The sequence below is a fragment of the Pteropus medius genome, unplaced genomic scaffold, assembly GCF_902729225.1.
Source record: "Pteropus medius unplaced genomic scaffold, Ma_sr-lr_union100, whole genome shotgun sequence".
NCBI classification, from domain to species: domain Eukaryota; kingdom Metazoa; phylum Chordata; class Mammalia; order Chiroptera; family Pteropodidae; genus Pteropus; species Pteropus medius.
In genome coordinates this window covers 2,980,330-3,006,853 of record NW_024352149.1, presented here as the reverse complement: position 1 = coordinate 3,006,853, position 26,524 = coordinate 2,980,330, and the positions used below count along the sequence as shown (strand labels likewise).

The 26,524-nt window shown below is 35.7% G+C and overlaps 1 protein-coding gene across 8 annotated transcripts in view; it reads right to left on the bottom strand.

The window, feature by feature from the left end:
* Positions 1-3,147: 3,147 nt before the first annotated feature.
* SHPRH (SNF2 histone linker PHD RING helicase) overlaps positions 3,148-26,524 on the bottom strand; it is a 78,134-nt gene continuing 54,757 nt past the window's right edge. For 7 of the 8 annotated variants that reach the window (XM_039846966.1, XM_039846963.1, XM_039846965.1 and 4 more), the window contains 6 exons: positions 26,335-26,523; positions 14,826-14,918; positions 14,038-14,124; positions 13,128-13,306; positions 8,490-8,570; positions 3,148-7,329 (listed from right to left, as the gene is read on the bottom strand). In XM_039846966.1, the coding sequence (XP_039702900.1) occupies positions 7,233-7,329; positions 8,490-8,570; positions 13,128-13,306; positions 14,038-14,124; positions 14,826-14,918; positions 26,335-26,523 (726 nt within the window). In that variant the 3' untranslated portion in view covers positions 3,148-7,232. The remainder of the gene's footprint in view (positions 7,330-8,489; positions 8,571-13,127; positions 13,307-14,037; positions 14,125-14,825; positions 14,919-26,334; position 26,524) is intronic. The other variant, XR_005649481.1, reaches the window with a different exon arrangement.

Sequence of the window (26,524 nt, the reverse complement as noted above, 5' to 3'; positions counted from 1 at the left end):
ATTTTACATTTCCACCAGCAGGGGATGAGGGGTCCAATTTTCTATATTCTTGACCAAACTTGTCATTGTCTTTTGATTATAGTCATCCTAGTGGCTGTGAAATGGTATCTCATTGTGTGTAATTTTTTAAAATATACTTTATTTTTTGAGCTGCTTTAGGTTCACAGCAAAATTAAGCAGAAAATAGAGTTCCTATATACCTCCTGTGCCCTGTACCCCCAATCTCCACCCTATCAACATCCTGGACCAGAGTGGTCGGTTTGTTATTTGTTACAATTGATGAACCTATACTGACACATCATTATTGTCCAACGTCCCTAGTTTACAGTAAGGTTCACTCTTGCTTGGTGTTTTACACTCCATGGGTTTTGACCATGTTTAATGATACATATCCATCACTGTAGTATCATATAGAGTTGATTCATTGCCCTAAAATCCCCTGTGCTCTGCTTATTAATCTCTCTCCCCCTCCACAACTCCTTTGATTGTGGTTTTGATTTACATTTCCCTAGTGACTAATGCTGTTGATCATCTTTTCATGTGGTTATTAGGCACTTGTATATCTTTTTCAGAGAGATGTAGGTCAAAAGGTACAAGCGTTCAGTTAGATAAGTTCTGAGGCTCTAAGGTACAGCACTGTGACTATAGCTAATTATACAGTATTGTGTACTTGAAACCTGCTGAGATCTTAAAGTTTCTTACCACGCACACGCGTGCGCGCACACATACACACACATTATTATGTGAGGTGATGGATGTGTTAATTATCTTGATTTCGGTAATCATTTCACAATGTATATCAAGTTATCACATCAATTATATTTGTCAATTATTCAACAACTATTTACTGCACACTGAAAGGAAGGCAATGCCTTTTCTACTGAATTCATTGAAATTCTTGATAAATTTTTGAAAATAGTTGCATTTTCTATGTTTACTAACTTTTTAGAAAAGGAAATAGCAGCCCCTCCTTTTTATGATATTTGTTATTCACTTGGCTAAAGAGATTCTGGAACTTAACAACTATGCATTTAGAGGGGAAAAAAAACCTCAAATGGGAAATAACAGATTTTTTTAATGACAGGACTTAACAGAGCCTTATCACTTGCACTTTAAAAAATGCTTTTCTTAGAATCTTTCAGAAATGATTTTACTATCCCCTTTGGGAACGTATTTTGCATTCTAAAATTCCTTGCTCGTGGATAATCAAAACTGTACTGGATGCTATCAGCCCCTCCTCACCGACATCTTGATACAAGAGTGAAATTCTTCACCAGATCCTCTTTGCTTGATAGTGAGTCTGAGCAGCTCCTGTATCCACTTACCTGGGCGATATGTGACTGCCATCTAAGAGGCCAGGAATAAAGGTATTAGTTTTGGTCTGTATCTTAAATAAAGGAAATTTAATTTCTCTTTTATAAATAACCCCCACTCAATATAAGTTCTAATAACTTCTCTCCACACCTTAATGAATCTCCTTGTGTATTCCGGGAATGTGCACACACCACGTTGGAGGCCACTAATGGACACTCGTGATTCGTGTTTCAAAAGCTTTTATTTGTGTGTGTGCAACCTTTATTCTTTACATGTTTATGTCTAACAATTTGGGGGGATGTGTTCTTGGAAATATTACAATGCTATTTAAAAGTGGCAACATAAACTGTACCACCCATTTGCTTCTCCAAGGGTGGTATATGATTCAGGGTTCAGCCAGAAAAACAAAACCAGTAAGAGATATATATTAAAGGATTTACTGCAAGGCATGGACATATGTGATTGTGGAGGCTGGTTACGCATGTCTGAAATCCACAGGGCGGGCAATCAGGAAGGGCAGGCAGGGACCCCCAGACACAAGCTGACGCTGCTGTCCACAGTGGAATCTTTTCTGGGGTTTCACTTCTGCTCCAAAGGTCTTTTGGCTGATTGAATTAAGTTCACCTAGGTCACCCAGAACGACCTCCCTTAAAGTCAGCTGACTTTCAGCAACACATAGATTAGTGTTTGATTGAAAAAAATTGGGACTATAACCTAGCCAAGGTTCATAAAACCCAATCATTGCAGGTGACAATCATCTCTGTGGTCACAGAGCAATCACAGGAAATCGTTTTTGTTTTTTTTACATTCACGTGGCAATATCATTTGGTTTAAAAAGTCAGCTGCTAAATGAAACCAACAATGTAATTTTCATTTGTAAACAGAGTGTAAGATGCAAAATGAAGTGTAACTAACTCCTTGTTATACAGAGTCCACTAAACTCGCATATATTGCTGCTGCTGCTGTGTTGGTAGATTCTTTCCACAATAGGCCTTTGACTATGGTCAATAAAAATGTGCATATGGTAACTTATTACAGCATGGTTAGAAAAATTTTGCCCATTCCCTGCCTTGTTCTTGATGAAGAGACACTGAAGCTAATTTAAAAATAGGCTATTGCAGTTGTGCTCAAACTTTTAAGTCTTAGGACCTTTATATGCAACAAAATTACTAAAGAGCTTTTATTTCTATGGGCCATGATTTTGTTAGTTTGGGCCGCTATGGACCAGGTGAACTCTCTCCAGGGAGCCTTGGACTGTGCCCAATTTGGGGAGTTTACTCTGTGAAGCCCATCAGAGGAGCCTCTCCCAGCAGGAGCCCAAACTCTGGGTTAGGGATTCTTGGGCAGGAAGTCTGATAAGTATCCTTTAATGTAATGGTGGATAAACTGCTTTTCCAATACCCAGACAGTTTCAAAGCCAAGGAGGAAAATAAGAAATAAGAAGTAAGAAACAATGCAAGAAAGGAAGGTGAGAACTAAAAAGTGGTTTGTTCGGATTTTTACCTTAATGCTTGAAAGACCTAGATCATAGACCGTTTAAGGAAACTTGTTCATATTGTGTTGTATGCATAGACAAAGATTATGAGTAACAACAACCATCTCTTAAAAACAACTCACTGAATAAATTAGATGTCTGCCATTGAGTCATTGTTAACTTTATAGAAAGACAGAAGTGCTATTTAAGTATTTTTTGGAGCATATCATTCTGGGAAGCTGAACGTGAGTGCAGGGTAGAAATCGCTACTTGCAGAATATAAGCAGTGACCTGATTATCAATCTGAAATTTAAAAAGTGAAAACTGCGCAAGTTTTAAGTAAACACAACATTCCATGATGATGCTTAACAGTTTAATAACTAATCATTTATGAACACTCTATACAATAAAGCCAAGATCAGGCACTAAAATATATTCCTTTTTAAAACATAGGTTTGCATTTACCAGAGAAGACATCATCTTGTGACAGTCAAAGGAAAATATACTGAACACGATCAACAGGCAGTAATGCTCTCATTTTAAGTCAATTGAAATTTTTACAAAAAATCTGGAAAAACAACTGGAGGTAGCACTCATTTGATTATCAGAAGCTGAGAAACAGGAGTACAAGATGCCTTTATAGGTCTGAGTATGGAATTAGGAATGTGGTAAATATAAACTAAACGGTCTTGAAAGAAAATAAACACAGGTAATCCCAGTAGATAAACCCTAAGTAATTAATAAAGTGAGGAGACGCTCAATTTCTAAGGAAATTTGGGCACAGATGTTTGCTCCGTAAGGCACTGGAGGGCTCTGTGACCAGCATAAGTCACGCTATTCACAGATCTGAAAAAAAACCAACGTGTCAAAAATATGTCCTTGGACAAAACTGTTCTGCTGGGGGTGTGGAGCATAACAGTAGGCTTCCAGGAGATAAGACACCACAAGGGTTTGAGAAGGAAGACTCTTAAAAAAAAAAAGGAATATTCAATAGAAAGTTACTGAACAATTTAATAACAAGTCACCTGAACAAATGATCAATACACAGAAAATGGTGGTTAAATTTTATTTCTATTTTGCAAGAAAAAAGCATGAGCTGTAGTACAAGAGATTTGGTTTCAATATAACAAAGTCAGTTTCAAAGAACAAAATCAGCCTGGAGAATCATTGATATTAAGTAATGAAATAGGATTCAAGGGATGGTGCGAGAGAGACCTCCAAAGACTAGGGTCAGCCCCTGAAACGCTGACTGAAGGCAAGGGAAGGCTCGAGAAGACAGTTTAGGTCCCTGCCAAGTTCTCGAGTTACTTTCTACTGGGGACACTATCTGTACACCACATACCTACTGTGAGACTCGCATCCCCTCTGGGGTTATCAATTACTCACATAGTCCTCCCGCTAAAGGGAGGCTTGCAAGTGGTTCATATTCTACCCTCACATGTCACAGCATCCACTTGGGCTCCAAAATGTTACAGAGCACATGGAGATTCTCAGAAATCTTACACAATTTTATAAAATAGAATTGATAATACTTTGGAGAAACGTTATTGATTAGATTTCCTTTATCAGAGCAGCCAGGCTTAAAATGTATTGCTTATACTGTACTGTTTTAATGACATTCCATTTTTATATTGGCATGCCAGTTAAAAATTATGAAATGGTATGTTATTGTGGGATTTTGTTTAAATTCTAGAAAAACTGAAAGACATTTTTTATTCAATTTAGCTAAATCTGAGGTCACTGAGCATAGGTGATTTTTGCATTTCTCAAAGGTTTTATAAACAAATTACTCTGGAACACTAAATCTTGGGAGAATTCATAGATGAGAGCAGGAGATTTAAAAGACATAATTTCTTACTTTTTCCACTTCAAAGGGTAGCTTGAGTGGATGATTAATCTTGCATTTCTAAATTCAGTTCCTAGATATTTTGAAAACTACCGTGAGGCTTAATAATTCACTGTAAAGTATCTGTGGTTTACATGCTGAATTATCATGTCAAGAGTTTTTGGTTTACTGTTATTAATGCAATATGAAAGGGACCAATTCCTAAAATCAAATGCATGGATCCTTCTGCTGAGAGCACATACAGAGAAAAGTCAAAGCTGCACTAAACACGGTAAAGCTATCTGAGTAGGAAGCGAAAGATTATGGAATCAGGTACATGTATTTTACACTGTACATAAGTAAGTCTTTCAGTCCTAGAAGCTCACCTGAATCACTGAGCAGAGAATGCCTCCCCACATCCAAACATGTCTGAGCTCTCCAAGGATTGAAATGATCTCGTTTTTTCACTGTTCATTAGTATAGCACCCATTTAAGAGCAACTATTTATAAATACAGTGATATTTCAGAGAATATAAAATGATAGAAGGAAACAAAAAGTCCTTTGTTTACAGCCAAGATGTACTTGTTTGGAACAATTATTTGGAAGAAGCGTCACAACTGTTTTGAATGGCAAATGTCTATAAAATGTAGGGTCTGTAGTATAAATGATTTTGATACCTTCCTCTGAGAGACCAAAATGAACAAACAAACAAAAAAAACCACGCCGTATGTTCTACAACTCAAATAAATCCCCAAATTTCTACTTCCACTAAAATATTTATTTAATTGATGATTTCTTACAGAAATAAATAAGAGCTTTTCTTCTACTATAGATATATTTATATATGTGGGTGTATATATATATATATATATATTTTTTTTTACAAAATTGAAGCATATCAAATTGTTTTCCCTAAACTTTTGCTCAAAAAGGAATACTAGGAAACAAACTTAAATACTGAAAAACGCTCATCATTAAATTAAAAACATGAGCCTTCTGAATCTCAGCATGACAGATGAGTTAGAGAAAGGACACGAGATCTGGAGGCACAGGACCTGAGCTCCACTGCTTAACTTGCTACGTGTCATAGGCACGTTTTTCAATATTTCTGAACCTCGGTTCTTTACCTATAAAACAGGAATCATATTAATTATATCAACGTCACAGGATTGTTGGGCAAATTAAATACGTGAATGTACAGGAAAGCTCTTTATAATATGTAAAGAGCTACAAAAATAATAGTTCTGTTTAATTTCATATAAAAGAATCAATGCATATCTCCCTCCAACTGAAGAATAAGCACCAAAAATGTGTGTGTTTTCTTCAGCTGAGTTATGTCAAACCTCAAGTGGGAAAATGCACCTTAACTAAGCACCAAAGCCTCTTGGACAAATGTGATCCAGGGGGTATTTCTATTACAGTTTTCTGGGTAGCTAAGTAGAAGCTAATGAGTCCTGAGGGTCATTTAAAACTTTGAAGGCTCGAAGAAAACAAAACAACATTTGTATTGCATCAAACAACTAGAATACAACAAGCTACTCCTTAGTTAGCAATTTCAAAGTCCATTAATTCTTCACAGAAGAAGAAAGGCTAGGTTATTATCACTTGTAATTATTAGCTTATGTAAATATGACATTCTCTCGTTCCAAAGATAAAATACTAGTCCTTGAGAGAAGTGTTAGTGAAATAAAATAACAAATCCTATCATAAATTTAGACATTAGTGGTTCAAAGTGTAGTTACACAAGAACAAGAGAAATGAAAAGAATGCAAGACATCAGTACAATAATGATTAAAAAAAATCTTCCATATTTCCATATTGATACAAACTAAAATTATAAAAATTGCAATATTTACAGATACATCAATCTTAAAACATGTAAAAACAATAATAAGAAAAATTAAAGATAGATAAATCAGTTTAGATAATTTTAAGGTAAACATTAACACACTTAACACTATTTACTGCTTACACTGACATTACTTAACATGTAATGGAAACATGAAAAGTGTTCAGTGTTTCAATTTTTCGTAGCGAGATACAGAAAAAAGAAATAATTGTCTAATATTAATTTATTGTTAGGAGTTGTATTACTGCTAATTTACTATGTATGTAGTTACAGACTAAACCTTCTCAAATAACTAGGAGATAATATAATTCATCATCAACCTAAGATATTACTACTAAAAATTGGTGAATCATGTACTAAAGATACTGGAGGCCTTTCCAAAAATGAGATTCACATTGTTTGAATATACCAGGTCATATAAAACTAGGTTAGCATACTTTCTCTTATTCCAACTCTTTAAGACTGATCTTATCAAAAGAAAAGTACATATTACCTCTCTTCATTCCCTCAGATATAGATATTCTGTGGAACAAAAATAAATATTTTATTAGGAGTGAAAAATTAAAAATCTTCATAGATCTTTTGGAAATAGCATATTCAAAAGGACTCAATAACTACTGAGACACTGTACAACTAAAAAAGTAATAAATTCATTCAACTATGAATAGCATGTACTGACATCTACTGGATATTTTACTTACAACTTTGCTCTTACAAGCTATGAAATTTTTGAAATACATCGAAATTTGCAGATTGAATCAAGTGTAGTTCATTCAAGTTCTTCGGTTTCTTTGGTAAATAGATCTGCCAGATCAGCCACGGTCCAGACGGAGGCCTCTGAATGCTTCGCAGATGAGTTTGTGTGACTGAGGATTTTCCAAGCGAGCAGAGTCGGAAAGAAACCCCAAGGAATTAATGATTATATTTGTCTTCATACTGTTCTAGTCTTAAGTTCTAGTCCCTACATTTTTGTAACTGAGCCTTAAGAAACTCCCAGAAGAAAGTAGGTGATGGGATCATTACTGCATCTCTTAAAATCAGTGAGGACCTGTAAACACTATTTTCAGGCTTAGTCATAAAATGTTTTTTCTCTAAACGATTAATAAAACAAAGAAACAAAAGCCCTGCCAACTGCTACTAAGGCTCTCACCTTATAAATTACCTTCTTGCTATCTAAAGTTAATTTGTTTCGAGAGCATTTCAACAGCTCTTCTAACTGCTGTTTTATTGAGGCAGCTTAAATATTATGCTGAATTCTGTTCAACAACATCAACAACAAAAGCCGTCATGTTTGAGGCAAAAAACTCCTGTGGTAACCTCTTTCCTTCCCATAAACCACCAATGGAAGACAATTTCTAGTTTCAAATTGCTTCTTTGCTCTCCATGCAAACTCCCCTGAGGAAGCAATCCCTTCTAAGGAAATCCTCTCTAATGTGAGTATCTGCCAATTGTACCTCTCTCAAAGGATGCGGTAAGGCATTCGTTTATGTTTTCAAAATGACTTTAAAGAAAATTATGGAATAAATATTAGGAAGTTTGATGATTCCAAAGTTGAGTTTTTAAAATTAAGGCTGTTTCATTCTTTTTGCTTTTGTTCTGCTATTGGAATGAACACAATTGCCAGCTGAGTTTTAAGTCCAGATCTTCCTATTTGCGTGTGACTAACATACGTGAACAATGCACGAAGCAACACTGTAAGTTTCATTTTACAGGTATCAGACTAAGGTTTTTGTTAGGCATGAAGATAGATTTCATTTAAAAAGTAATCCAAAGTGGCAAAGAAATGAAGGATAGTTTAAATATTTTTATATATTACAATCCCTAATAATAAATTAAGTCAAATATAGAATGTCCGGTGCATTCATTAGAACATTTTGGATAGGTAGAATGTCATACCTTGCTTTTAAAAAGTATTCGCACTTATATCTTTTGGTTGCATGAGTGGTCATCAAAGTGAAAAGTTCAAAACACAACCCTTACGTAAACAGGAAAACTTCCCCACTGACTTGCAGGAACTGTCACCCACCTCCTCTCGGCAGTCTTCAGCATTGCTTGCATTCTTTCTTCTATTGTTGCTTTAATTAAGAATCTGTGTACAATAGTAGGTCTGGAAGATACAACAATTATAAGTTTAAAAACATGTGAAACCAAATGAAAACAAACCATTTATTATATGTTAATGTTTATCATTCTGTTGGTATCCACCATGGCGGGTACTAACTCGGGGCAGCGGCAGTGCAGCTGAGAATAAAATAAACTGTTTAATCTCAGTGAGCTACCATTCTAATGAGGAGAGACATACAACAAACATATAAACAATTAAGATATTTTCAGGTACAGATATTGCCAGAAGGAGGCCGATACGTTAGTTAAAACATGGCTGGTGAAGGAGGAACGTGAAGAGCATTCAAACAAAAGAAATAGTAAATAAACGCAAAGTTCAAAAGGAAGAGAACACACCTGGCACAATGTTCGAGAAGCAGAAAGAAGGCTAGCATGGCAGAAGCATACTGCAAATGAGGGGCAGAGAGGAGAAAGTGAGATTGGAGAGGTGGGAACAGGTCAGATCTTTGAGCAGACAGGAGGGCCTTGTAGAATATGACAGGAATTCGGATTATGCTGCGGATATAACGGGAAGCCGTCAGTGGGTTTTCTGCGTGATTTGAGTTATACTTGATGATCCCTGAGCAATCCCTTCAGCTGCTTTGTGGAGGATGGACTGTTAGGCAGAAAAATGGGGAGACCTGGCAGCCAGTTAAGAAGTTCTGCAGTGGGCCAGGTAAGAGGGTTGGACTGTACCGTGGTTGTACTGGCGAAGACAGTAAGCAGTCAGTAAATCTGAAATATCTTTTGGAGGCAGAGCTGACAAGACTTAAATAATGGTTCGGATGTGAGGTATGAAAGGAGAAATACGGAAGAGTCCTAGATTTCTGGACTAAGGAACTACAGATGACAGTGCCACATTATAAGATGGGGAAGGGTGGTGTGGGTGGGGTGCAGTAGGAACAGTTTCGTTTTACCCATGATAATACTGGGTTTTCTATTAGATAGGCATCCAAAGGAAGTGTAGAGTCCACAGATACAGGTGTAGGCTAGAAGTGGATGTATGCATCTGGTACAGGAGTGAAGGGGACATGTCCAGGCTGGGGGACATACATTTCAGAGTCATCTACATAAAAATGCTGCTTAAAGCTCTGGGACTGGATAAGCTCATCTAGAGATGACAGAGAGAGGAAAAAGAACTTCTGAGGACCATGTTAAGAGGTAGATCATTAACACCACTGTGGGCCTCATTTCAGTGGCACAGTGAACACCCAACCAGGAAGGCTGAGCACGGAAGGTAAGGAAGTGGAGGGGAAGGTGGACTGTAGGTGAGTGAATTTTCTTTTTAAGATACAAAAAATTAAGATATATTCATGTGGTGATATATTACAAGAGGAACATCCTTGAAAATATGGGAATTGATGGGATATAGGTCAAGTGAGATGGCTGGCTTTTGAAAGAAAAGGGACACTTCTTCCACTGTAATACAAGGTAAGGAATGTACCGTGCCTTCCAACCTGTTAGTACAATGAACTATCCATGCTCCTGTCTAAAACCAATCTCTACACTGAGTATGAGACCTCCTGCCTACTCAAGGACCTTGTTCCAGCGTTTTCCCCAGTCTCGTTTCACTAGTTTTTCTGTCTCTAATGACTCATTCTATTATTTCTCCCATATGGGGGAAAAAAACCCCCAAAAAACCTACTTTGATCTCATTCTCTACCCTTTCTGTGTTCTTTGCAGCAAAACTCAAAAATACTTGTCCTACCAACTACATACAGGCAGCAGCAACACATGGTGGTTAAACGCATGAACTGTGGAGGCAGAAAGGCTGTTTGAAACCTGCCACCACTTTTACTAGCCATGCGACCTTAGGTTACTTAACCTTTCTCTGTCATATAAGTGTTTGTGAATAAATAAATAAAATCCTATTCTCTCCTATACTCACATCAGGCCATTGCCTCCAGCTCTCCACCTAAACTGGTTTTGATCTTCACGTTGCTAAATCTAATGGTCAATTCTCAACAACTCCGTGACATTTGGACAGTACATGACACAGCCGATCATATCCTCCTCTTTGACTTACATTCTTTATTTGGCTCCTAGGGACACTTCTCTCTTCTGGTTTTCTTCCTAATGCATTATTTGATCTTTATCTGTCCCCTTTGCTGGTTCTTCCTCTTCTCCTGGAGCTTTTAACTCTGGTGTGCTCTAAAGTTTAGTCCTTCCTCTCTATCTACACTCACTCTGGAGGTAATCTCATTTTTATGTCTCATGACTTACAAACACCATTATATGCTGGTGACTTCTCTAGCCCAGGTTCTTCTCCTGAACTCCAGACTTCTAAATCCAATTACGGAACAGAAATCTCCATTTGGATGTCTAATAAAATCTCAAACTTATATCTAAAATAAGGTTCTATTCTTTCACTAAATCTGCTCTACCTTGTAGTCTTCCTCAACTCAACTGAAAGCTACTTCATCCTTCCAGTCGTCTAGGCCAAAATCCATGGTGCTAACCTTGACTCTCACATGCCACATCCAGTATGTCCACAGATACTATTGGTTCTACCTTCAAAATAAATCCTCATGCAGAGGATTTGCATGAGGATTTGAACCTGACTACTCTCAACATTTCCACTGCTGTTAACATGGTCCAGGTCACCGTCAAATCTTGTTGGAATTACTGTGATAGCCTCCTAAGCGGCCTCCCTGCTTCTACTCTCCCTTGCTTCCCTTCCCCTCAGGCCTAAACAGAGCACTCAGAATGAGTCTTTCAACGCTTAAGTTAATCATGTCACTCCTCTGTTCAAAGCCTTCCAATGGCCTCCTGGGCCCTATATAATACCCCTCCCCCTCCCAGCCAAGCTCTCTGACTTCATCTCCTACTTCTCTCCTCTTTGCTCTACTTCAGCAACTCTGGCTACTTGCTACCCCTTAGACACACCAGGCAGACTTCTGACTTATGGCCTTTGCACTGAGTGCACTGTCTGCCTAATTATCTGCATGGCTTTATCCCATTTCTCAACTCCGTTCAGATGTTACCTTCACCGTAAGACCAGCCATGGCTTCCTGCCCAGCCATCTGCACTCTAATCCTTACCCTGCTCTACTTTTCCAGCTCCTGACACTACTTACTACCTTTATTTTTTACCATCCATCTGCCTCTCTATCAACCTCTTACAACTAGAATTTAAGCTCTATGAGGGCATCTCAAGTACCTAGATTAGTGCCTGGCAAACGGAAGGTGCTCAGTAAAATTTTACTGAATGATGTAGATATCAATACAGACTTGTTCAAGTTGGTGATGTAAAGAAGAGGTACTTCTAATCTGATTGTATCTTTTTCTCTGCATGAGGCAAGATCATCGTTAGTGGGGAGGAGAATGTAGAAGATTCGATAATCTCATCAGAAAGCAGAATAATCTATTTACTAGGGAAGCACAGGAGGATTGTCGAGTAGTAAAAATGGCCTTTTTAGACTTGCAGTCTTAAGTCTTAAGACTTAAGACTTGCAGTCTTAAATCTAAGAAGAGTCCAGTGCATGCTTTAGAAAACACTGATAAGATAGGAAGTCAATGTTTAAAAATATAAGACAAAGTCAAACACACACACCCACCCAACACACCAAATAAGACTTAAGTGCATTTTAAAGGCTACTTGGCAGTATTTTAGAACAAGCTTGCATTTATTACAATTATATTACTTTGTCATATTTTGCAAAGGGTTTGTTAGATGAACACGTGTCTTTGTTGCTTAAAATTAAAAGTTACCATTTGTTCTCTTAGCTACCGCTTACACAGCAGTCCATATTTCTGAGTATGGCACAGAAGACTTCATTTCCTGCCATTCTTCTCTTTATTTTAAACTCTGGCAAGTGCAAATTCCTTACAGTGCTTAGAAATATCGTTTATCCCCTCTGTGTTTCTGAATTCGGAACTCTCCTTGGCTGTGTGAACAGCTCAATCAATATTAATTTGAGTGCTTAATATAGATGCATTTTTTAAAAAAAAATTTGAGGCATGTGATATCCAGATTATACATCTGAGAGGCCTTATATAGGATAATGGTCCATTGTGATATTTGAATAAAAATAGTACATACTATACAATATTTACTACTAGGTTTGTTCTGGGCCTTAAACGAAATTAATTATCTCTTGGAGTGGACTTGGTTGGGGCGGCAGGGGTAGGGGGTGTATTTTCCCTAAGGGGAAGAATTTAAAAAGGAGATATTTGTGTTTAGTCATGCATGACATATGCCTTCTTTTAAATACATGTTACCTGAAACAACAAAAAAAATCAATTCTTCTCAAATTTATGATGGATGCCTTTAACTCTGCAGTTCTCTTAAGTATTTAAAGAAACTTTTGATGATGTGATCAGGTTAGTTTGTGAAGGACAGAAGACAAAAATCTAGGAGAATCTGGAGCTTTGTTTCTTGGAGAGTGGGCTGGAAATCTCTCGAAATGTCTTTTGGTCATATATGAATGCTTGAAAATTTAATAAACAAGGAAGAAATTAAAAGTAAGTAGGTTATGATGAACATAAATGAAGAGTTTAAACAGTGAGATGGATCTTAGAAAGCTGAAGTGGACGTGACTGATGGTCACTTAAGCGCTTACTTTGTTTGTCCGATTCGGTGCACCCTTCCTATGGCCTGGAGCTCATGGGCAGGGTTCAATATGGGCTCCACCAAGAGAACATGAGTTGCTTCAATGATAGTTAGTCCATTAGAACCTGTGTGCAGGGGCAGCAGCAAAATATTGATTTGGGGGTCATGTTTAAATGCTGAAAGGTTCTCCTAAAAAAGAAAAGTACATTTAAATTTTAGCCGGATCAGTTAAAAATAAGAGCAGCATTTTATAGCTCACGTTAAATATACCTAACGGTATCCACATCATTGTAAAATGTGATAGCTAAGAACATGTAAAATTACCAATTTTAGAAAATATAAACTTGTTGCTTGACTTTATGAGGAAAAGTGTCACATAAGCTCTCTTGTTCTCTATAATACATAGTGGGATCACAAGAAACATGCATGTGATGTATGCAAATTCAACTACAGGAGCTTAGAGGGAAAAAGAGAGAAAGAGGAGAATGTGTCAGACTGAGTATGAGATAAGAGACATGAATCTGCTTAATTCTCACTTGGTCTTTCTTTGTGTGTTTGTGTCTTTGAGTGTCTACCTATCATTGTGTGGAGTGTGATGTAAGGACAATTTGACCAGATGCAGTTTTGCCTAATATAGTGTTTTTAGTACATAATCCCAGGGCAGGAGACCCGTGTCCCTTCAAAAGGTATAGCAAAGGCCATGTTTTGTTATATTAAAGAAATGGACCTCAAGTTCAGAAGATTCTTGTTATGGGTTTAAGTGAACAGGAAGAAAATAGGATGTTTCTCTACTTTGCTTTTGAATTTTAATTTTATAAGTAATCAAGATACAAGACTATAAATGCAAGTAAGCTAGTTAACAGAAGCTTCCTTTTCAATTTGAAACCACTTCAAAAAACATGAATAAGATTTTGACATACCTGAAATGTCTTAACACGACTGATCTGTGCAAATTTCATGTTGTTGTCAGTGAGAGCTTTTGAAATAATATCTAATACATCTTGCCACTAAGAACACATAAAACAGTAAGAAAATATTTAAATATAGCTTTCATACAAAGAGAATTTGAAAAGAAACTAAATAACTTTTATATCTCAGAATTGAGTAAATACCAAATCAAAACCTTTACATGAAGTACCATCAATATTATTTAGCTGTATTGTGAAGAGTAGTTTGTTTTTTTTTTTAATCAAATGTTGGTTAAAGATAGGGTAAAAACAAAAAGCATCTTTGAGAACTGAATTAAGATAAACATAACTGATAGAAAATAATGGATATGCCTACTTATCTTTCAAAAATGGAAACTAGTAATTTTTACTCAATACTTTGTTTAGTAGATTATTTTTCTTTTCCTTAAACAATCAAATTCATTTGTGAAATGAGACTTTCAGGGTTATAGATTCCAATTAAAAATATATAAACCTATGAAAATCCCTAAGTAAAACTTGAAATGTAGCTTAAAAAACTGTCTTGTGAAACATCCAATTTCTCTAAAAATAATTCTATCCTGTGGACATGGAAAAAAAAAAATCTGACATGGGAAAATCTATCAGTAATTCTAAATCTTACTTATATTATGACAAACAAAATTAGTTCTCAAAATTAGTTCTCATAATGTTATTATGGCAAACAAAATTAGTTCTAATAAACTAATTAGAGACAGAATGTCAGTCTGCGTTACTATTGAGGATAAAAACACTGACTATACCGTTGAGAAAACGAGTGCTTTAGCCCCTGGATCTCTGAGCTGGATTCTCATCAGAGTTCTGACCACAGCTTCCACTTTTGTAGAATGGCTGCCCTTTGAATCCAAAGAAGAAAACACATTACTATCAAATAAAATTTAGTTAATAATGGCATGGGAAACCAATATAAACACTTTTATTATCAAAGTATATGACAGTTGCATAAATATTTATCTTTTATTTTGTATTTGCTGGAAATTTTCTTTAGCCTCAAACTGAAGAAGTAATGGAACTTATATCTTAAGAGAACTGAATGCAAAAGCATACCCTAGTCACATAGTGATAGGACCCTGAAGACAAGATTTGTTAGTTAAGTGGTTAGGTTTGTAGTTACAAATTTTGTTACTTTAGGTAAGCAGAATTATATTCAAAAGCACTCTTCACTTCAGATATTATGGCACTGGAAACATTAAGAATACAATGAATCAAAATTCCAACTTAAGCAAACAATGAAGGACCCAATCCATGACGAATCCTTTCTTACAATAGCATTATATAGGATAATGACAGAGGTACAAATGACATCCACTTGGACTGAGCAGATTTATACAAAGCTAGATAAACTCTTAAAAGGTGCTTTGGCATAGCCATTTCTATCATAAGAGTAAGAAGATGAGAAAAAAAATAGAGAAATAAGAGAATAGAGAAATAAGAGAATGAAAAATAAAGCAAGTGTTTTTATAGCCTCCGTTGAGGAAGTTTTTCCCCTGGAATGCTCTGGGAGATGGTATGACATGGAGATTAAGGACATAAGATTTTGAGTGATACAAATCTAAATTGAACTGTCAGTTCTGGAAATCACTAGTCATATAGATTCTAACCTTTCTAAGCCTCAGTTTCCTCTTCTATCAAGCAGGGATGAAAATTATATCTATTTCCAAAGGTGGTTGTGATGGTTAAATGAGAAATCCATGCAAAGCATTTAGCTCAATACCTGGCAAATAGTAAATACTCAATAACTTACCTTTCTGAGACATTAAAATATGAGCATGAAAATGGCATAGATTATCCTACAAGGGGGACAGATCTAACCAAAAAGAAGTAAAAATATTCCCACAGCAGAATTATTTTTCTCAAACTACCCTTCCTCATCATTTTTACATGAAGAGACACTCAAAGGTTAAAAGATAAACAAGAAAGAAAGCTCTGTTAACTTCAAGTTAGCAAGACTGAATTATGGAAAGTTTTAAAATTCTCATATTAAAATCCGGAGTCTACATTTATTCCTCTGATATGGAGACTTTCAATTGTACTTGAAAGGTTAAAAAATATAAGAAATCTATTTCAATCTAATAATTATCTTAAGAGCAAAATTATCTCAAATAAGAGAAAACGGAAAATTAGCATAAAGCAATCATTTAGGAGTTTAGACAGAAAGATCCAAGTTCCTCGCAAGGTCTCATTTTCAAAAAGATATCCAAATGAAACACAAGCATAACTATAAGCCTGCTATTTATTAAGCTGCTTCTTATAAAAAGGTACAAAGAAAAGAGAATAATCTTTTATAAGCAACATTCCAAACTGCAGTGCTAACTCTATGACGGAAAAGACCAGAACATTCCCTTTTATCAAAGTCTGGCCAGTTCAGTGGTAGCTCTCAATGATCTCTTCCAAATGCCATAGTTCTGAACTGTCTGGTCCCAGTCCAGCTACTTCCTGCTATGAAAGAAGAATAATAAGGAAGTCTAAAAATCTGCTTGGCAGAACCTACATGGGCAGTGAGACGGCTTTAATACCCTTTTCTTCCAAATGGAGAAAGTGGCTACTGAGAATGAGAACAATGAAGAAAGAAGTTAAGTGCCCCACATATGTCTGTGGCTCTTGGTTTGTGCATGCACGCCCTGAACAATTTTCAAAAACAAAGCCAATAAATGCATAATCCTTATGTTAGACCAATGTATTTGGCAGTTTCTCCAAGACCAAAGATTTCAAATTTTAGACAACTTATAGACATTAAAATTATCATAAATTATCATTAAAAATGTTGCTTCAAGGTGCTATGTTAAAAATTCACTGCCTCTATGAGTCGACCTTAGTAAGAATCATCATTTATTGTTAAATGAAAAATGATATATACAACAAAGGATTACTGATCTCAAAAGGCAACACAGAAAAACTGACTAAAAGTTAGACGAGGTTCTGGTTTGTCTTATTTACTAGATATATCACAAGCACATTTTTGATAATTTTTCAAAAATTACCAAAAAAAAGCAATATATGTTTATTGGACAACTAAGCTAATAGAAGTACACAGATTAAAATTTTAAGCCTGTTTTTTTTTTTTAATACCTTGCCCTCTCTAAACACCACTAAAAATCTAGCATTTATCCTGTTGGATCTTATGCATTTTAGAAGCCTACATAAAATGCACACATAACCCACAAATATTTTATAATGTGGCCTTTCATTTAGCATTGTATCTTAGCAATCTTTTCATGTAGGACCTTAATATTTACCTCACTTCAATGAAAGAATGATATTTGGGGAACAACAATCTATTAAATATTTCTTATTAATATAGATTTAGACTGATTTCATTTCTTTTTGCTATTACAAACAATACTTCAGTAACTATGCCTATACTTATAGCTTTGGGAACACATGCACATATTTTTGTTGGCTAGGTTCATCGAAGAATTGTTGGTCAAAGGTTAAAGAAACTTTTTAGAGATTTGGATTTTGGTAGATTCCCTATCAAACTGTCCTCTAACATGCTAAAACTTTTACCTATCAACAGGTAAATTAATAATATGTGCACGCTTGTTAAAATTTAATTTTTTGCCAATTTGATAGATGAAATGAAGAACCAAATTTTCATTCAGTTTGCATTTTTCCTGGCAGTGAGATTGAATATCATTTATTGGCCTAGAATTCCTCTTTATGAACTGTCTATTCATATCCTTTGCTAATTTAAAAAAAAAAACAGGTTATCTTTTCTTATTTGTAGGATCTCTTATATACTGTATATGTTAAATTTACGTGGTAAATATTTTCCTACCTCTCTGTTGGTAGTTCATATTGAGTTCTTTTATATGTGACATAGCAAAAGTGCTATATTAATACATAGTTACAGTAACTCATAAATGCTTGATGAATTACAACTGGATTTAAAAACTAAGTACTCCTCAACTTTACTATTTTATTAGATTTTTCTGTTCAACATTTAAGTTTGTCTTTCATAAGGGAAAGATGAGGAATTTTATTTGGAGAAGAACAGCTTTTCCTCAATTAATTGCCCTGCCATTGTTCTATCTAGTATGATTTCATATGACATATCATACCTCATTCACCAGTCGATATATTGTTTGAAAACAAGGATCAAATGGCATTTACTTTTATATTACCTAGAGCCTAGCATGGTGATTTGTAAATAGTATACATGCAGGCAGTTTATTTAATGCAAACAAATTAATATTTACATTCAGTCTTCTCAATCTCAAACACGACTGAGTACAACAAATGAATAAACAAAATAAAAATAAAAGGGGGTTAGAACACAATTTAAAATTTTCAACATATTTTTGCTCACTCAGAATGATCAACAATAACAATAAAATCTTGTAATTAAACTTCAGCATTCGCATTTATAAAAGCTAGAGTCTCAGATGAGAGCAGTCACAGAAGACAAAGACTGATCTAATACTGAGCAGACTCTAGGTGGATTTTGTGTTAGGTATTGTATAATAAAATCACTGGAACTGGTTGTACAATAAACCATCAAATGGAGGGTAGTATCATCTCATTCAGTCAATCAAATCTAATTTTTTCTACCTACCTATCAGAAGCTATAGGGGAGGTTAATAAAGTCAAAAACCCTATAGGGTTCTATAGTGAACATTATTTATATTATAATATTGTACATATAATTTACTGATTTTTCTCTAGATATGGAAGACATGTCTATAATTAGGTAACAAAATGTGAACGTTTAAAAATCATAATATAAATACAATACCATAACACAAATCGGAATGTGGAGGGGAGAGGAAAGATTGAAAGAGAAACAGATGCAGTAATTTCTTCATATTTAAAGTGAGGAGTCAACATATACTGTCTAAAGTTAGTATTTCAAAAAACAAAATTTATGTGTATTACTGAAAATCATACAGATGATATCTATAACTAAAAATAGAAATTGCTCCTTGGTGGCAAGGCAAAGACGGAATGGAAGAGAGCATTACTTTCTATTTGTGCTTTTGTGTAAATTACTTCTATTAAAAATAAATATTATACTTTTTGTCTAACCTTATTTCTTATAGATGAATAAGGTTTTAGGGGAATGTGTGGGAATCCTGTGAGTCAGGGACTTTTTAAACTTATTACCTCAGTGAAACAATCGGGATTGTGTTTATCACAAGTGAATTGGTCTGCTGTTTTATGTCACTGCCCTAGTGATTGCTGCACGCTGTTACGATGGCTCTCACTGCTCTGGGGACAAGGGGATGCCTATCTGTGCTATCTGCCACAGATAATGAGTTTCAGCTTTGTCAGAGGTGGCACAATCACATCTCAAACAGTACACGAAATATTTTAATCTTCTAATTATTACTTGGATTGATTTCTGCAATCTTTTAATGATACTATAAGAATCAAAGGTCTTGAGATTAGAGATATTTTGAAGATTCATCTCATTGAACAACATCACTTTAAAGAAGGCAAATTTACACGACTTAGCTTTCCCTCCCTTCTCCTAAAAGAGGATTATGCTCTCTAATCAGTAATATGACCAACTAGATTATAACTTGGTGATAGGTAACAGATTTTTCTTTAGGTTTCCTTGGTGGTCTGTAACTTGCAAATAACTTGAATGTTTCCTATTATTGTTCGGTATAGAGGAAGTCATTTCCTGTCTTGGTATTTTATAACTTTCATTACTTCTATTCTGGACTTTTCTTTTCGAAGTAGAGCTAACTCTTTCAATGTGCCTGTGCTGTCCATTAGTAGTTTCAGCTAAGACCAGTTAACATTGTTTTATTTCTGTCTGCACCTGTTCACCACGCTAAAAACTCACGGTGGTAGTGACAGATACAGCTTAGCGCAGTTATGCAGCTTGTATGATTGGTTCCATGAAGTAGAAATATTTTTCAAGCAAGTGCCTGGGGCAAGTGCTCAGTTCTTTAAGCATTCACATGTTACTTGAATAAAGTTCAATGGGGATTCTACCTAGGCTGTGGGAAATATGACAAGTGCACGAAGCCACCAAAATATTACCCTGTTCTTTTAAATACTTTTAATAATGATTTCAGAGATAAGTTAGCAATTGAAAAAAAAAATAAAAGTTTTATTTGGACTCAAAGGCTTTTAGGGATATTATATGTAATACTATTCAACCGTTTATCTGTCCGTCTGTCTGTGCATCCATGCATCCATGCATCCATCCATGCATCCATCCATCCATCTACTTACTGAGTATCTGTCACATGCCAGGCATTGTTCTAGATGCTGCGGATACAGCAGTGAATAAAACAAAGTCCCCACTTCAAGAATAATGTACTTTCCACATTTTAATGGTGTTTTTACTCCACAAAGTATAAGTTCTTCATAAAGGTAATTTCATGAAGATAATTTATAGTCTGTATCTTAGAAGTCACCAATGCATGTTCAATTTATTGAAAGCTATTGATAACTTGAATACTAGACTAACGGTTCAGAATTACAAGTGCTAATTTGGCTAGTGAATAGAAATTGTTTTTTGCAATTATTATTATATTTACTCATGACATTTATAACAAAAACACATAATTGCATTCTAAATTGACCAGTTAATGTTCATGTATAAGCATCTTATATAAAAATATTTAGATAAGTATATTTAAATACAATTGTGGATTATATTTACCAAATTATTTTATGCTAACTCTAAACTAGGTCATAACTTTCCAATAGATGTTTATTTTAATTATATTTAGAAAGTATAAAACAGACTTTGAATCAACTAAACAAAAAAAAAAAAGAAAAAAAAGAAAGAAAAAAGGAAAAAGGAAGCAACAAGATTCCACACATAGAATTTGACATATGGTATTTCTATGGTATTTCTAGACTTCTCTGGGAGTTTGAATGCAGAAATACAGTATATTTTTCCTCTACAAAAAATACTGCATAAAAAATCACTATTATTAATAGATTTACAGATTCCTAGCGCAGATCTCAGATCTAAAGAATAAAAATTTATGCGAATGGGGCCTGAAATAAATCTTCATTTTAAAAAGCAGGCCAGTTAACTAATAGACACTCAAAAGTTTGAGACGATGAAACATTATATGTGTGTGTGGGATGGATAGGAAGGAAGATGTTTGGCTGTGGCTATATCCATGTAGTAATTTTTCTCCTGGAGAGAAACTTCTTATGACATAAGAACCTTGTCCATTAAAGGGTCAGGGTTTCCACTGACAAAAATGCTTTGTATGAAACCTAGCCAAACTTAGGACACAGGGAACATGCCACGTGGGGCATATGTTCTGCCAAGAGGCCTACTTCACCATCCAAAATGCCTGGCAGTTGTCAGAACTTGCAAGGGGAATTTTGTTTACTTTGAGAAATGCCCAGTAGGTTCCAAGGGTCATTTAGGAATACTGTCACACTGCCATGAGGGTAGATACAGTCTTCGGCTTAAATACATCTCACTAAAAGGAACACTGTCATTTCAGTATTCATTTTATTTCTATGGTCAACCAACAGAACTACTTATATTGTGAAACAACAATAGAAAAAAATGTTTTATGTTATTTAATACTATTTTCTGTTCTCCAAATACCTCGTATCCAAAATCAGCTATATAAAGCAAGCACTATGCATATTACATTGTTAGCTGTGTCTGAGAGTCGTAACTGTTTGCTTAGAGTGAAATAAATATTTCAGATAATACAATTTAATGAAATAAAAAAAATTACTTCTTAGGCTTGTTTAATAAAGATCAGGAATTTGATCATCAACAATAAAAGGAAAAAAAAAGCCCTAAGCTTATAAATAGTTTGAATATTTACAAAATTTCAAAATAACGCCTTCATTATTCACATAGAGCCACCTTTTTTATATTGATCACTCCCTCAACTCCAATATAGATAATGTGACCATTTAGTGGGAGAGTTTTAGATAGTTGGAGGAGCGGAGAAAGAGTGTGAGAAAGCAGTAAGCAGATGAGGTGGCACACGGCAGGGCAGAAATGTGACAGGAGTAAGGAAAGGGGACAGGCACCAAAGACAGAAGTGTCACAAATGTCAGAACATGCAGTGAGAGGCAAAAGTAAAGGCAGCAAGGAGCAAGGTGAGGATGTGCGCGAGGGATAAAACTTGCTTGCATTAAATTGGTACAGCCACCATGGAAAACAGTATGGAGGTTCCTCAAAAAACTAAGAATTGATCTACCATATGATCCAGCAATCCCTCTATCCCCAAAGACTTGAAAACCCATATCCAAAAAGAGATTTGCACACCGATGTTCATAGCAGCATTATTCACAGTGGCCAGGACATGGAAGCAACCAAAGTGTCTTATGATAGATGATTGGCTAAAGAAGCTGTGGTACATACATACAATGGAATATTACTCAGCCATAAGAAGAGATGAAATACTGCCATTTGAGACAACATGGAGGGACCTCAAGATAATCATGCTAAGCGAAATAAGCCAAAGTTGAAAATCACATGATATCACTTATATGTGGGATATAAACCTAAAAGCAACAAATGAGCAGGGCAAACAAACAGAGACTCATGGACATGGACTACAGGCTAGTGGTTACTAGTGGCGTGGGGGAGGAGGGGAATGTAGATGGGGTAAAGGGAGTCAAATATAGGGTTTAGGGGGAGGGTGAAGTGGGTAAAGGGGATCAAATATATGGTAGCTGAAGGAAACTGGACTTTGGGTAGTAAACACATAATAGAATATACAGATGTCAAATGATAATGCACATCTGAAAATTATATAATTGTATTAACCAATGTTAATACACTTAAAAATTAAAAAAAAACTTGCATTATGGGTACGACATTCAGTCATGTATTTAATAAAAAGGAAATATAAGTATATATGCACATCTATAACAAAAGAGGAATTAACTCTATTAAATTCTGTAATCTTATAATTTTTTACAAGATGCTTCAATAAATTCATGTGTTCATCAATACCCAAGACAGACAGGCAGAAGTCAGAGCGTAATCAACACATTTGTATACTAATACTCCTGTCCTAAACAGGACAACAAATGTAACTGCCCTAATCCCTCTCCTAGAAAAGTTGCCATAGAATAAACAGGTGTTTGGGTTTGATAGGCTCAATGACTCAGTTTCATAGAGGCTGTGCTGTTTACTGGTAGCTAGAGCAATCACTTCCTAAACCTCACCGCAGGAAGCCTGACACAGCAGTTCTTCCTTCTGCTTGTTCCCTGTACTGTGAATGCTTTCATCTAAGAGTCAACAGCCCTTCTTAGCCACGAATGCCATCTGTGGCTCTTGGCATGCCTGCCAGAGGAAGGGATAGAAAAGAAGAAAGGGCTAAGAAAGAATATTTTTATGGGAAAGAAAGGGAGAGAGAAACTACAGGAGTGAGAAAAAGGGCAGAGAGGGGACTGAGAAGGAAAGCAGTTCTTTGTGTGGTTAATAAGACAGAGTATAACCAACTCTAGATAATACATCCTGTCCACGTAGTCAACATTCAATATTCGGGTCTCACCACTTCATCTTCTAGAAACTTTTCTACCTCATTTGAGTTAACACACTTGTATAGTCATACTTGGAGTACAGAATACCTGTCCTCTATGAAAAAGACTAAGATCTATTCTCTGATAAGAACACCTGCCCTATAGCTTGTTTGCTTGATAGCCCAACCTACACCTGTTAATTTTAATGAAATCTCTACTTTCTCTCTATACATCAACACCCTCCCTGTTCTTTCAAGAAACTTATATTATAGATTATCCCTTCTCTCTCCTATACCTTCAATCTATACTTCTTTACTAGAAATTAAACATGTTCAAGAATCTTTTATCTTAAAATAACAGCAAAAAACCAAAAAAAAACCAGCACGAAAGAGCGTCACCTATGCTGTCTCCTTCATATGAAAAGAAAGTTCTTAAATCTTTACCAGTTGTAACCATCTCCTGGTTACAACTCTTACTCTTCTACTTCACAACTAAATTTATGAAAGAATTGGGCATCTTCTCTCCCTACTTATTCACTTCTGGTTCACTCTTCATTCCGAAATTAGTCTATACTGTAGTTAAGATATCATTAGATAGAACCGATAATTGCCTCCTTATTGAGGCAGATTTCTGTGGTCTCTGCTGATAGCCTACTCTCCTGGACTGCCTAGGTCTCTAGGTGCTTCTTCTTGGTATCCTTTTTTAGCTCTTTTCCCTTTAATTCACCTTTAGAAAGCTATGGAGCTCTGTAGGACCTGATCTAAAGTTAATTTGTTTCTTTCCTTAGGAAATCTCCTTCATTCTTACGGCTTCAAAGATCACTTATGCCAATGACTCTGATTTTATATCTCCAGCACCACATATTAACACTTTGCTGGATAGTTCCACTTGGATATCTTAGGCACTTCAAATATAGTATGCTAAATGTACTTCTCTTCCAAACACTTTATATCAGCAACTGTACCATTATCCTCTTGATTTTTCACATCAGAAACCAGAGCGTCACCTATGCTGTCTCCTTCATCAATCCCTCCAACATTCTCTTACTAATCAAATTTACTCTATCGCTTCAATATATCCACTTCTTTCCATTTTCACTGCCACCAACCTAATTAAAGCTACTACTGCCTCCTAAACTGGTCTCTCCAAATTTTTCCTACTCCATTCTTTTATATTCCTGCTAATTCTTCTTCCACAATGCAGCAAGAGGGATCTTCTAAAAATCCAAATATGATCATGATAGTTTCTCTACTTAAAACATTTAATGGCTGTTTATATGAAAAGAAAGTTCTTAAATCTTTAGATGTTCCTTTAACACCTGGCCCCTCTTTGGTTTCCACACTCAATTCACACCATTCTCCTTCGTGTTTTCTATACTACAGCTACAATGTCATGTGAATTCCTTCTTGTCTCAGACCTTTCTACCTAATGATTTTTGTTTTTGGATCCTGTCTGGCAGCCTCCTCCCTAAAAAATTACTCCTTCCTCAAGTTGGCTCATCCATTCATCCTTTAGATACCTGCTTAACTGTCATTGTCTCAGAGAAGCCAGGTTTGATTTTCTTTTGTATAGCTTATCATAATATTATACTTAATTATTTGCTGAATGTCTCTGGTTCCTTCCTCAACTGGTAAATTGCAAATGCATAAGGGCAGCAATCATCTGCTTTATTCATGAGTTATGTTGCACCTGTGAGGCGAAGCACACTCCCTGGTACACAGTGTGTGTCCAATAAACATGTAAGAAAAGAAAGAATGAATAAATGACCGCATGAAAGTTCATTTCAACTTCGGGATTCTGTTTATCTTAACACACTGTAGAGCACTGTGACTGATATTTTCAGATTTCACTCAAATAACATTAGGATTAAAACAGCAATTAGATATTCTTTAATTCAACTACTTTTCCTAGGAGGGGGGCATCTTAACAACTGCCTAAAATCCTAACATTCTAACTGAAACTGCCTAAATGATAGTTTCCACCTGTAATTATTTCTACTCACGAAATACAATTCTTAAACATAAATGAGAAAAGAACATCAAGGACCCAGAAAGGAGAAGAAATTGATAAAAAAGATTCAACCACATCTTACTCAAGAGCCCTCTCTGGACTACTGCTCTGGCTTATATTCCCACTACATTCATATACTAATTTGTCTTTTGTCTAAGTTTGGTTAGACAAAAAAAAAGTCTAGTAAATGCTTCTCATTAAATAAATGTCTGTTAGGTTGAAAGTCCAATCACAGATCCTGTTTAGGTTTCTAATTATAGTTACTTTCTTAAAATTCTGAATGGGGCATGGGAAAAAATTAGGAAAATAAAGCCATATTTTGGTTGTACCCTGAAATATCAGTATATACCACTTAAAAGCACACTACCTCCTTCTTGTGACAGTCTTCACTAATTTCAGTAACCAACTATTTTCTCCTTCAATTTGGTTGTGCATATCCTTTTATCCTGATATCCAAGGCTAAATGAAAGAACGAGGAAAGGCTTTCTTTAAATGAAACTCTAATTTAACCAGAACTCTATTTGTAGTAGACAGAAGTAAGATAGAAAATAATAGGGAACTGGAATTCTAATACGTTATTTTTTGCCACAGTGGGCGTGACTATTGCTGACTATGATGGAAAATGTGTTCCTGTGTTCCTTCCACGAGGGAAGGGAAGCTGGTAAAGCTGAGGCTTTCAGGTAGTGCATCCACAGACACACGACAGTGCTTTCTACATATTCACTGTGCCAGCCTATTCTGATTGTGATGCTCTCATTGCCAGAAACTGATTCCTATTATATTGCTCTGACTAGGCTTCTATATGTTCTTAACTTATACTTTTACCTTCACGGGGATGTCTTCTTCCTGGCTGGCTTTCTCTGAGGTGAAGACATACGATATTTCTTTGTGAGATGTGGTCTGGCGGCAGATGGCACACTTAATGGAGCTTCTGTGAGACCCCACGCTGTACTGTTCGATTATTATTGAAATGCATTCATTACAGAAACAGTGCCCACAGGTCAGTACTGCCCAC